General features: G+C 36.8%; 1 protein-coding gene across 8 annotated transcripts in view; it reads left to right on the top strand.

Annotated features, from left to right (window-relative positions):
- TENM2 (teneurin transmembrane protein 2) overlaps positions 1-13424 on the top strand; it is a 586296-nt gene that overhangs the window by 548521 nt on the left and 24351 nt on the right. For all 8 annotated transcript variants that reach the window (XM_088133612.1, XM_088133610.1, XM_088133614.1 and 5 more), the window contains 4 exons: positions 388-620; positions 2697-2851; positions 3289-4163; positions 9739-9914. In XM_088133612.1, the coding sequence (XP_087989738.1) occupies positions 388-620; positions 2697-2851; positions 3289-4163; positions 9739-9914 (1439 nt within the window). The remainder of the gene's footprint in view (positions 1-387; positions 621-2696; positions 2852-3288; positions 4164-9738; positions 9915-13424) is intronic.

Raw genomic sequence — 13424 nt, forward strand, 5'->3', positions numbered from 1 at the left:
CAAACCTAAACTCTGCCATTCTAGCCAAACTTGAGGGTTAGAAAGGAAGAGTGAATCAGTGCTGCCAAACATCATGGTATGCTATGAAACCAGTACAGGTAAAGAACTAGCAGATGCTTTGACACAGCACGCCAAGCTTGGTTAACTGGGTTAGCTTTTTTCAGGCTTAGCATGTTGTGTGAAGTCAGCTGGTGGGGTTGATGTATTGTGTGAATCCAAAAACTAGGAACTGGTTTAGGCATGTAATATGAGGGCAGCCCATCTGTGTATGTGGGGTTGCTTTTAGACAGAAGGATGGCAAATCCATGCTTCTGGGCTGAAACTGATTAATACCGTATATGTCTGCTTGTGGGGTGAGCTGTCATTTCCTCTCTTTCTCTCCTCAAGTAACAATCCTGCCCACAAGTACTACTTAGCTGTGGATCCTGTTTCGGGCTCCCTTTATGTTTCGGATACCAACAGTCGTCGTATTTACAAAGTCAAAAGCCTTACTGGTGTGAAAGACCTGGCTAGTAATTCTGAAGTGGTAGCAGGGACAGGAGAACAGTGCCTGCCTTTTGATGAGGCCAGATGCGGTGATGGAGGGAAAGCAGTGGATGCAACTTTAATGAGTCCACGAGGTAAGGGAGTCCACGTCAAAGGCAGCACATGTTGTTGTCTAGCAAATGGCTGGATTCAGGTAGGATTATCCAGAAATAAAACATTCCTGTTACTTTATTTTTAATCTGTGGCTTTGTCGCAGAAGATGCATCCCGGGGGAACCAGCAGAAGTGTCTGAAATCCAATAATTTGGGGGTATAAAAATGCCTCTTGGTTTATCTTGGTAGAGGCAATTGGTACTGTGTATCCTAGTTCTACAAAGAAGCAGAAGTCAAACATTCCTTTCCTTCCTTCAGGTTAAGACTTGTTTTTGTTTTGTTCTGTTTTGTTTACATTTTACACATTAAGAAAAAAGGACAGAACAATCTAAATCTCTCTTACCTGGAGAGAAAGATGGCTTAAATACCTCCATGTGAAGTGAGTGTGTCCCGCAGGGTGGAAGCTGTTGAATATTGTGAATTCAAAGGTCTTCCTAACATACCTTGGGAACAGCTACTAATATGCTTCCTTTCCTTGATTTCTGGTTTGCACTTTTGAAATCAGGTGTTTTTTCTCCAAATTCATAGAGGGAAATCCATTAAGCCCTGACAGCCCCTGGGACATTGCTTATTGGCCCTAGGACTGCAGCTTAGGACTCTGGCTAATCAGTCCTTTGGAATTAATGAAAACAGTAGAAGAACTATAAAGAAATACTGAATAAAATAAATTGTTACCTAATGGCTATGTATAAATTCTAGCTTCCAAACTGAATAAATAAATAATTCTGACTTATTACATTGAAAACACCATTATAGTGAGCTTTCCTTAATTGTTTAAACTAAATTCTCATTCCTAGCTCCAAAGGCATAAGTTATTACTTTGGATAGTATAGGCCAAGAATCTCTTTGGGTCACTGAGCATATTTGTAATTTTAAAAACATATTGTGAATGCTGTCACAAAACACTAATTTACCAGAAAACAAAGTTAGCAAAAGTTGCTTCCTGTAACCCTCTCTAGCTTCCTTCCACTCCTATTTATCTTTGTCTTCCCCCCCCCCAGGCAGGTGAGCACATTTGCAAATAAAACACTGAGCTGCAGACACCTACCATCTTTATTTTTTAAGAATACCTATAGGGCTTATGTGGGGCCCAGAGGCATTCTTGGAAATAAAGGTAATGTAGGAAGCTTGTGTTTTTCTTTGCAGCATGTCATCTTTCCATATAATTATTTTTAATAAAGGAAAAAGAGACTACAGCAATAGATAGAGTTGGGTGGCACAGGGAGCTTGGTGAACACTGAGGAAGATAAAGACTGCCAGGTTCTAGGCAACATTACTAAGTGTTTGCCTGGAATAACACTTTTGTTGCAGTGTCGCTGAAAGAGAAAAGAACATTTAAAGGATAAAGAGGTGCAGAAGAATGTGACAATATAACTTATTTGGTCCTGAGTGCCTGGACTCGATTAAGTAAAAGAACTTTTAGAAGTTTGAAGATCTGGGGGTCTGAAAAAAATCTTATCTTTTTCTGAAATGCAGGTCTGCATGTACTTCCTTAACATAAACACAGTTTACTTAACAATATGCAAAATCATCTCTTTATAACATTAGTCAATACCTTTTATGTAAAATTAGTCATGCGATCACACACTTTTGAGATATAATCTAAAAAAAGTGGCTTTCACACAGGGAACAATGGCAGAAAGAAATCTGGAGAAGCTTATGGTGGCATTTGTTAAACAAATGCAAATGGTATAGGCAGTGGAATTTCCTGAACATTATATTAAAGCTTTGTTCTTAGATTTCCAAATTATGTTGTATTTGTACTCTGTACTGCAGAAAAGGAAAAAAAAGAATGCATAGCCTATTTTTTAAAAATACAAACAGGAAAACAAAAAGAAGTCATATTAGAGTTAGAATGGAAATGAATTTATGGAAATTAAAAGCCAAAAATATAATGGACTTTAAAGAGGAATACTCCTTTAAACTGGCTGAAAATGAGTTTGAAAGCACTGAATATCAAAAGGATAAATTCTCAGGTGAATGGCTGCTACAATAACCTATGTTCCTCAGAAATATTTCCACAAAAATCTTATTTTTGCTTTTGTTGCATGTTGGTAGGAATTGCAGTGGATAAATATGGCCTTATGTATTTTGTTGATGCAACAATGATCCGGAAAGTTGATCAGAATGGTATCATATCAACTCTGCTGGGCTCTAATGACCTAACTGCTGTTCGGCCACTGAGCTGTGATTCCAGCATGGATGTCACCCAGGTAGAATGTTATTTGCTTCTCATAATAAAACAGATGGATAGATGCCTTGTGGTTATCTCCAAGATACACTAGAAGTTTCAGCCTGCTAGGAAAAAAAGTTATTGATGATTATACAATATATGATATTTAACATAATTAGCAACACAAAAAACAAGCCTTCTTTGCAGAAGCTTCTGCATATCTACAACAGAAAAATAGAACTGTGATAATGTGGTTTAATTAGCTTTGGTTATCCTTTAATTGGGGGGCAATTAATCCTTTATATAAACATCAAGAGAGCTGACTGTATGTAGGTTTAATGAATACTGAAAAGAATATTTTCTAAGGCAACTACATACAGCTTTGATCCTTGACTGACTAATTATTTGCTGTTCCCCACAAAACCTTTGTGCATCCAAAGTTTTTAAAGCAGTTGTAATGTGTTGCTTATTCCATAGGTGCGACTGGAATGGCCAACTGATTTGGCTGTCAATCCAATGGATAATTCATTGTATGTACTGGAGAATAATGTCATTTTGCGAATCACTGAAAACCATCAGGTTAGCATCATTGCTGGTCGTCCAATGCACTGTCAGGTTCCTGGTATAGACTACTCCCTTAGCAAACTGGCCATACATTCTGCACTGGAGTCAGCCAGTGCCATTGCCATCTCACACACAGGTATTCTTTACATCAGTGAGACAGATGAGAAAAAAATTAACCGGCTTCGTCAGGTCACCACTAATGGCGAGATTTGCCTTCTGGCTGGGGCAGCTTCAGACTGTGACTGCAAAAATGATGTCAACTGTAATTGCTATGCTGGGGATGATGCTTATGCAACTGATGCCATCTTAAACACTCCATCCTCCTTAGCTGTGGCACCAGATGGTACGATTTACATAGCAGATCTTGGAAATATACGCATCAGGGCGGTCAGCAAAAATAAACCAATCCTCAATTCTTTCAACCAATATGAAATTGCTTCACCAAGAGAGCAGGAACTATACATCTTCAACATTGATGGTATCCATCAATATACTCTCAGCCTTGTCACAGGGGAATACCTATATAATTTCACCTATAGTGCTGATAATGATGTGACTGAGTTGGTGGACAATAATGGCAACTCTCTGAAAATTAGGCGGGATACAAATGGAGCAGCACGCCATTTTTTAATGCCTGACAATCAAATTGTGACTCTTGCTGTCAGCACAAATGGTGGTCTTAAAGTAGTGTCGACCCAGACCTTGGAACTTGGATTAATGACTTATCATGGAAGCAGTGGCCTCCTGGCAACAAAAAGTGATGAAACGGGATGGACAACCTTTTATGAGTAAGACCATTTTTAGAATAACACACAGTGCATATTCATTGTCTATCTGAGTAACTGTCTTCTTAAGGAATAATGTAGTAAGGCTTTTTCATGCAGTATGGCTCACTGTTCTTATTATGTCATTCTGGGTTTTCATGTAGCTTGAACTGTTTTGTGTTTGTTTTTTGCAAAAATCAAATTCAACAGAGTCAAAGAAGAAGCCAAAGAATGGATAAAGCATTGGTAAGAGAACACTCATGTAAGAACTTAATTGTGCAAAGTATTATTCAAGTTATAGGAGAATCATCTTATGAATTAACTGATGCTCTGGCTTGGGAAAAATAATGTCTTTATATTTCATTTACCGTGTTTCTATCTACATTAAGAATGCAGTAATATATGTCTTATAACACAAATATGCAAAAAGATGTCATATAATCTTTCCTATGCAGCCCAGAAAAGAACATTGAAGTAATTCTGATAATGGAGCTTGGTAAAAGTAGATGTAATTTTGAGCACTGAAATGCACGCAGAATTTATTGATGTCTAGCACTAGCAGGACAAAACTTTGTTAACCTTGTCTGTCAGGACAGAGGATATTTATTTGCCCTATTTATACTACCTAATAGATTGCGGCTACACCCCACTAAGCTTCCTCCCCACAGGGATATCAATATTACAGTTACTTTTGGAATTCAGGTAACAAATCTTGCCCTTCAAATGTCAGGATATTGGGATCATGTTCTATATAAGCAGATAAAACATTGACAAACTTTACCGATTGCTTGTTTCTGCAGATAGTGAGGAAATTGCATCTTAAGATATCTGAAAAAAAAAAAATTCTATATGATTTATGTAATTTCTAGAGTCCAAAAATTGCACTTACTTTAAGAATTAGATTAGAAAGACAATGTTTTTCTCTGTAAGTGCAACAGATTAAACATAAAGTGTTGTGCATTTTTTTAAAAAAGAACCTACACAAACAAAAGTTTTTTTAAAAAAAAGTGGCATTCTGCAAATATTGATGATGAAAAATACAAATTTGCAAAAAGACCATTATGTAGATTGAGATGGATGAAATATTAATGTGCATACCTATGTTACTTTTTTTATCCTTCACATGGAGTTTGCACCCAAAAATAAAATAACCACTTATAAGAAAGCATGCAAAGTTTATATGTTAAGAATCAGGCTAGATTACTTACTTAACTCTATATTTGCTAAAGATGCAGCCCCACTGTCCAAAGTGGAATATTTTTCAAGTATAGATCTGCTTCAGATGAACTGCAGTAGAACTGCAGGCCAGGGAATCTTCACTTGTAATGTAGAATCAAGACAGTCCCTCAGAACTACTCCCAAGAAGCTTGCTATTTCACGTAAGCATTTCTACACATAGTTCCAGTCTGAATGTAATGCTAAATTACTGAACTTGAGCAAAAAAGGTCATCAGCTTCCTCTCCCCTCCTCTCCTTGGGTACAGCCACAATAAGATTAGAAGCTTCTGTTTCTTACTTTATCATTAGATCAGCTTACAATTACATTTGAACCAAGCCAAGCACTATCTAATTTAAGTAAGCCAAGGTCAAACCAAGATTTTTGATAGCAGCTTGTTTCAAAGAATGATATATTAAACTAACTACAGATTCGGGCATAACAAATGCAGTTAATGCAACACAGAAGCAGAAATAGCAGAGAAGTGTGAGGAGGAGAACTGTGTAGACTCAGTTTGATTATTCTGTTCTTAATTTAAGTTGTTTTAGATGAGTCTAAAACAATCTATGTACTTAGCAAGTATATGAGGAAAGGCCTTTTTCTACTGCTGAGTTATCAACCTATCCATAACTCAGCCAAAAAAAAAAAAAATACTATACCAGCATGAAATCTTATGCCCACATTGCCAATCTCTCTCCTCCCTCTACTGCATCATGACAGGCAAAGCAACTGGTAGATTCTTCCAGCTTTGCCATTCTCCTTCTTCTGTACTTCACTTGAGTGACGTAACCATCAGTCACAGCACTGTGGTAAGAATGGATTCATCATCTCTTTGGATTAGGCTTCTTCCTACATCCTTTTCTGTCACAACCCAAGTTGAATGTATAGGGTTGTATCTCTGTGTGTGTGTGTGTGTGTTTAAATCCAGATTACAGTCACATCTGAGCTGAGTCACAAGCAGCATTTTTCTCTCCCTTCATTTAGAAGCAGCATATACTGACTTTCATATTTCTCCATGCTCTGTTTGGAGGCAATGGGGGCTAGATGGTGGTCCCATCATAACACTTTTCACTATTACGCTATTTTGTCCTGATATGCTGAAATTACCATTGTGTCATCCTAACTGCTTTAATCTTACAATATTTTGGTAAGCCATTAAGAGTAATTATTAAAAATAAATTACAGTCCGGCCAGATGAGCAGTGTAGTACTACTGTGCAATTCTAACAGAAAACTGGCAGCTATGCTGGTCAATGACCAAAATAAAGATTTGATTTGACAACTGGCGCAGTGCTGCTATATCCAGCTGTTTAGTGAGACAACAGCAGAATGGCAGCAGATGAGGCTAACTAAGGGCCAAAGGTGCATCAGCCAATAAGCACCTGATCCCATCCGCTGCTGGTCACCTGATTTTTCACCCACATTATACAATGCAAAGTGCAAGTGATTGTATAAACCTCACAGCTGCTCTTAAATGCAATGATGTTAGCTTGCATTTAAGGAAGGAAACATTGTTTTAATACCAGTACAGCTAAGGATTACATATGCCCATCGCACTCATGGACTGGGTATGAGATGAAGACAGCCTCATGAAGACATGGCAGGAAAAAAAAGTTGCTATGATGTTTGCACTGTTTGATACAGGTGGGTTCAGGTAGACAGACTTAGGATATGAGAATTACATTTTTCAGAAGAAACGTCTGTTGCAAATATGCTCTGTGAACATTTATTTTATCCCCACCCTCAGCCCAAGTCATGCTATTTAGATGAACTAAAAGAAGCATTTATTTCATTTTCACTATTAATGGCTGGTTGTTTTTTGAGCGTATGACTCTCACACCAAACAAATGTAATTTGGGAGCATAAATAATCATAAGTCTGCTATGATTGAAAAATAGTTGTATTTTCCAAGGCTCTTCACATTTTTGTTATTTTGATGGAATTTGTAACTGAAGAAGTTGAGCAGTGCCATCTGCAGGTCAGTTTGTAAAATGATGGTTAGTAAATAGGTACAGCCCATTCATGGCTCTTACTGATAAAGTTGCAATATGACTTCCAAGAGTAGGAAATGGGTGTCCACACCCTATCGGTCCTAGTTTGCAAGACTAGTTTACGGTATATATGTAACATTCTTCATCTAATATTACATGATGTACTGTTATGAGCAGTAAAGAAGAGATAATACATAGGTTATTGGTTTGTTTGCTTGTTTGTTTTGGCTCTTGTTTAGATTTTTTTAGCTTCACTAGTTTAGGTATACAGATACTCAGTTCCTTACCTGTCAGATTATAAAAGGAATTTTTTTTTAATGACTAACCAAGATTTACAATTAAAATAACAGCTAAGTAGCAGATTCATGCAGAGTAATAGTAAATGGTGCGTGTGTGTGTGTGTGCTTGTGTGTGTGTGTGCTTGTGTGTGTGAGAGACTTTTAAAAGTCACCCAGTTTGATAACCTGCAGGATAAGGTGCCATTGAGATGAATGGACACAGTCAGAGATGTTGAAAATGTTGAAAAAAGTAAATGTAGTTGAGCAAAATTATGCAGTTAAGAATAATGTGGAGCCTTATCTGTTTTCACTCTGGAACAGAAGCAAACCAATACACCATGTAGCCCAGTTGCAGAAATTCTGCCAAGTCCTATGCCATTTTTCATTCAGAAATGACTAACTGATCCCACTAGAATGGGCATAACTCATGAGTGTTCACAAAACATAGTAAGTCTCTGAATAAAATATAGACAAGCATAACATGCATTAGAAACACCCAAAGCAATAATCATCACATATTTTAGAAATAAACATAATATATTCACTGTGATTATCCCATATGATTCCCTCCTTTAGTAATATACCTTAATCATGGCGTTTTAATAGCTTTCTGATGTTTCAGAGCTGCTGATTCCTCCCATCCACTCATCAGATCCCAGGAAATGTCCTGCTCCATCATACTTATTGTGTGCAATAAATGCTTTACATCTGCCTCCTGCCTAAATCCATGGGATAATTAAGTCATAGGATTGAGCTTCCATTGCAAACTAGTCAGGGGACTCTTTTCCCAGCTGATGGCAAGCATTTTTTTTCCCCAGGACAACAGTTGCTCTTCCCATATGCTATTCAGTCTGTTACTTCCTTTTCTTGTTGGACAATTCTCTGACTATATATAGATGGGCTCACACAATGGCACAATTTGCCAGTATCTAATTATCATGGCCTCATTAATGTGTCACTATTTCCCTTCTTCTCCTGCTTTCTTCTCCAAACCTCTAGAAATACTAATGTAAATATTCTGAACTCCAAAAATAACTATGCAGAGCATTTTTAAAGAATTAATTATTATCAAAACCATTTCTACCAAGTGATTTCTTACTCCTGCCAAGTGAGGAATTGCTGGTATCTAGGGGTCATCCTCTCTCCTTCCAGTATAGTAGAATACTTGATCTGAGATGCAAAAATCTCAATGACCAACAGATTGTAGTAAAGAGTTTTGTTTTGTTTTTTCCTGTATTGCCTCTCTGCCATCTAGAGATGATCTGGAATTTTTGGTACCAGTTTTAGTAGCCCTGTTTGGTAGCCCCTGCATTTCAAACAAGTTTCATGTGTGCTTATATCTCAGATCACATTTTTGGTTCTACCCACTAGGTAATTTCCTACATAACAGTAAATCCTAGTGAAAAAAACTACCAGGGACCATAGCATTGCAGCCTTTGACTATTATTTAGGGCTGTATTGCTGTAGTCTTTATAGGGCATCTGGAGCCATAGGATGGATCTGGCAGAAGCCCATAGGCAGAGGAGTGTTTTCCTTCTATCATTTAGAAGGTGCTGACAGCAAAAAGGGGTATTCTGAAGGCAGCTTTGGATTATCTGTTTTGTCAGCATGGTTTTGGTTCTGCCTGCCTGGTTGAATTGCTCTGTAAAATAATTGAACCTATTTACAAGATGGATATGTGAAATACTGAAGGCCTATGCTTAAAAGAAGAAAGGAATGAATGTCTGGTATTGGGAAGATTGCTATATTTATTTTGAGATGTAAAAAGAGAAATAATAGAAGAATGGGAGATGTGATTACATTCTGTAAATATATCAGAAGGGTTCAATAATAATTCCCCAGGGATGATTACATGGGAAAAAAGAAGTTCCCAAAGGTATACTACTTCCAGTAAATCTTCTTTTTGATCATACATCCCATTTTCTGTGGCATATGAATTTAACAGTATATTCTCTAAAATTCTGTTATTTTTTGATACTGAAAATATATTCCAATTATTTGTCTTTCGATAATAGATTTGTTTCATAATCTGTTTAATTTTTTTTTTTTAATTCCAGATAGTGCATGTATGATTTAGCTCAGATTCAGCCATTTATATGAGATTTCTGTCTTTTAGTTATGACCATGAAGGACGCCTTACCAATGTAACTCGCCCTACTGGTGTAGTAACCAGCCTTCATCGTGAAATGGAAAAATCTATTACTATAGATATTGAAAACTCCAATCGTGATGATGATGTCACAGTAATTACCAATCTATCCTCTGTGGAGGCATCCTACACAGTTGTTCAAGGTACAGAAACACATTTCACAAATACTTTACACAGTTTGTATGAGTAACAATAATGGTAGGAGAGATATATGGCTAACTACCAGTGTGCATGTATGCTTGGTCTCTTTAAAAACTTGAGAATCTCAACTTTTATTTTAAACTGAGCTTAATGTTAATCCAAAGCTCATCACTATTTCTTGGTTCAGAAAACTCCACTTCATTCCTGCCATCCTTTCCAGGAGTACTCCAGGAGAGCATGGCAATTATATATTCTGTTTCAGTACAAATGTAGTTGTCCTCCCTTGCAAGGAAAAGCGGGATAGAAATAAAACAAGCAGACAAACATATTGTCCTATCATACCTTTTCTAGGAAGAACTGTCTGTCTCACGCATTTTTCCAGGGGCTGTAATGCAACCAATTTTTGCATTTCCTATGTGTGTTTAATGTGTAGCAGGTTTGCAGCTGTAGAATTAAGGCACATATTTGTTATCTTTACCTTGTCTGTTTCAAAGGTAAGCATAAGGTTGTCTCCTACGCTTATTGTCAGAAATTGATACATTCACAGGAATTGTTGTTCATTTGGGCCCCTCCCTCTGGAAGTGATCTTTGTAGGCCTCTGATCTTAAGGCCACAGAGATCACTTATATCCACATCTATGATATTTAATTGTAGCATTGTCAGTGGCTAAATTAACCTCTAGCTTCCCTGAGAAAACAGTGTTTAATTGTTTTATTTTTAGGCAATCTCAGATGCTAAACAATTTAAGAAACATGGCAGTAATTGAAAGACTACAGAACCAACAAAACCATCATTATTTGTACTTATTGTCAGGTTCTGGTTTCATCAAAAGCTGAAAGGTGGTGGGGGGGGGTATGCATCCTAGAAATGTGATCTTCACTGTCCATTCCAGCTCAAGCATCTATTTCCACATAAAGCGTGCCCAACTTAGTTGCTGATTACATGATTGAAAAGTACCCCATTTCAGTCCCTAAGGCCAATATTTCATCAGTCGCTCAAGCCAATTATCAATGTGCTCAATTAGCATCTCCATCTGAATAAAATTCCATGATCTTTGGAATACAGACTCCTGTTTTATCCAGTGTCTCAGTGGTCTTATTTCTTTGAAGGAGAGATTGAACAGTTTCCTCCTCTACTCACCCCTAACTTTAATAATTTACTTGCCTACTATTTGTTAGGTCTCTGCTGAAAAAATTATTCCAGCTAAAACTGATAATTGAGGAAATAGCCAGCTTTTTCATTACAATTTATCAATACCCTGGTGATATTCTGAATATACTGAGTGAGATGATGTTGATGGGAAAGATATTCTGTTCATTTTAACTGCTAAATTACTTTGTGAAGTTCCACATTTCCATGTGGGTCCGGGCGGATGTTTCTTGTTTGACAAATCAACATATCACCATTATATGACAAATGACAGGCTCCTTTTGTGTTGCACCTGTATGCTTAGCTTCGTTTGACTGCATTCCTGTCTAAAACAAATCTCATATAGATTATCTTCCTTTCAACAGCAAATGCCTTTTCAGCATTTGCACTTAAAATTCTCTAGAGACTAAATGTATACAACGTGTCTGAAATCCATTACAGATTTCAAAATATTCTTGGTATCAGAATACATAGCAACATCTTTAACTGGTCATCAGATAAAGCATCTTTTGATGGAAATGTTCTTTTTCTTCCACCAAAAAATCCTACCCAAATAATTTTACATACCCAAACAAAGAATTATTTAGCACAGAAGAATGAGGAGCCTTAAAATGGAGTCAGAATCACCCTGAACTCCATGATTTTGGACCATAAAGTTCTTTTGAATGAAGCTGCACAACTAACCAAAATTTCAGAAAGCATTGCATGGGCAAATCATGCTCTAATACAATTGCCACATATGCATCGCTTTCTTTCTCATATTTAGGGATCTGTGACAGTATTGATCCTTGAACCCTCCAAATGCAGAAATCTCTACCATTTTGTAATCAAATAAGCTTCTTGCCCTGTGTCAGTGTTTCCTCAGGTTAGATTCCTATCTGTGATTCTGGAAAAAGATAAAGTCTCCTGCCTGATTTTAACAGCTGTCAACAGGTTCATGATTTCAGGAATTTCTTGTCAGCTGTGCAGCAACACCTGGCTTTTCTCCATGTCTACTTTGAAATGCAACTATAGATTTCAAGGATCAGTAGGATTTTCCTATTCCTATTCAAGCTCAACTGTGACATGATGTAAAATGGAGACCTATTACTTCCAGTATAGAATTTCTTGAATTAGCATTGATACTGAGAGTCTGTCAAATAAATGCCCTTTATTACAGTTGAACTATATCATCACCTAGAGTTATGTATTTAAGATGGATGGCTATATAAATTTTTTAAATAAATCATCCAAGAATCACAATTTCCCCATCTATAGAGACATATGTTGTCTGGTTGAAGATAACCACTGACATTTTTCATTGGTTTACAGAAAATATTTCACTTAAGCTTTGTGTCTCTGCATCAGTGCAGACAAATCATATCAGTTGTCCACTCAGTGTATTCAATTTACAGATGAAGTTCTTGATTCTGTATGCTATGCACTTTGTCTAGTTCTGAATCAAACCAATTCAATTGTACAGGTAATTGAGGGAGGTTCCTGCATCTCTTTTCAATCAATTTATTTAGTGGATATTAAATCATATGGAAGCTGCCTCTTATATCAGCCAGTGTGCATGCCTGTAAAGGAAATATTGTGATATAAACTATTTTGGTGGCTTTACTCTCACTAGTGAAAACTTCACGACAACAATTACCATTTTTTAGAGAGGTATTTAGTTATTTATTTACAAATTTATATCCCATCACAAATGGAGGACTCTTCACAGCTTCCACAATATGAAAAGTTAATTAAAACATCCACAGTACCTTGAACCAAACAAACAAACAAACAAATAAATAATCATCTCAACAACAGTCACAAAAACAAAATACTCGTAATACTCTCAGGACCTAAAGAAGTAATTCATAATGGGGCCTTTACATAGCATTATACGATTCAATTTTTACTTTCTGGAATCATTTTTTATCAGCATCTGTGTACAATCTCTGGATGCCAAAGCTCATTTTCTGCAATAGGAAAAAGTAGGATCCCCATTCTTTAAGCTACAACTCACACTTTCAAAGAATAACTTCCTTATAGACATATTTCCCTATCCATCACATCCCATGGTTATTATATAAATTCTTGCTAAATCAGGCCAATCTACTATGCATACCAATAACATTGGATATTGATTATACAAACAAGGCAAAATCCTCCATCCCAGTGTATGAATATTAAATATGATTCCCTGGATGATTTATCCTTCATATGAGATTGTGAAAAACTTTAAGCCGTTCTTCTCAACCAGCAGATTTTCAACAGAGAAATCCTATATACCTCAATGTACTGAACCCTGAACTATATTTGTTATGTACATATAAAAGGTCCTGTTATCCCTTTGCAAGGTTATTTGTCTGTTTGCATCTTCACTTACAACC

This window comes from Python bivittatus, unplaced genomic scaffold (assembly GCF_059951505.1).
Source record: "Python bivittatus isolate LINGU-HERP-01145 unplaced genomic scaffold, Pbiv_v1 ctg000080_np1212, whole genome shotgun sequence".
NCBI classification, from domain to species: Eukaryota; Metazoa; Chordata; class Lepidosauria; order Squamata; family Pythonidae; genus Python; species Python bivittatus.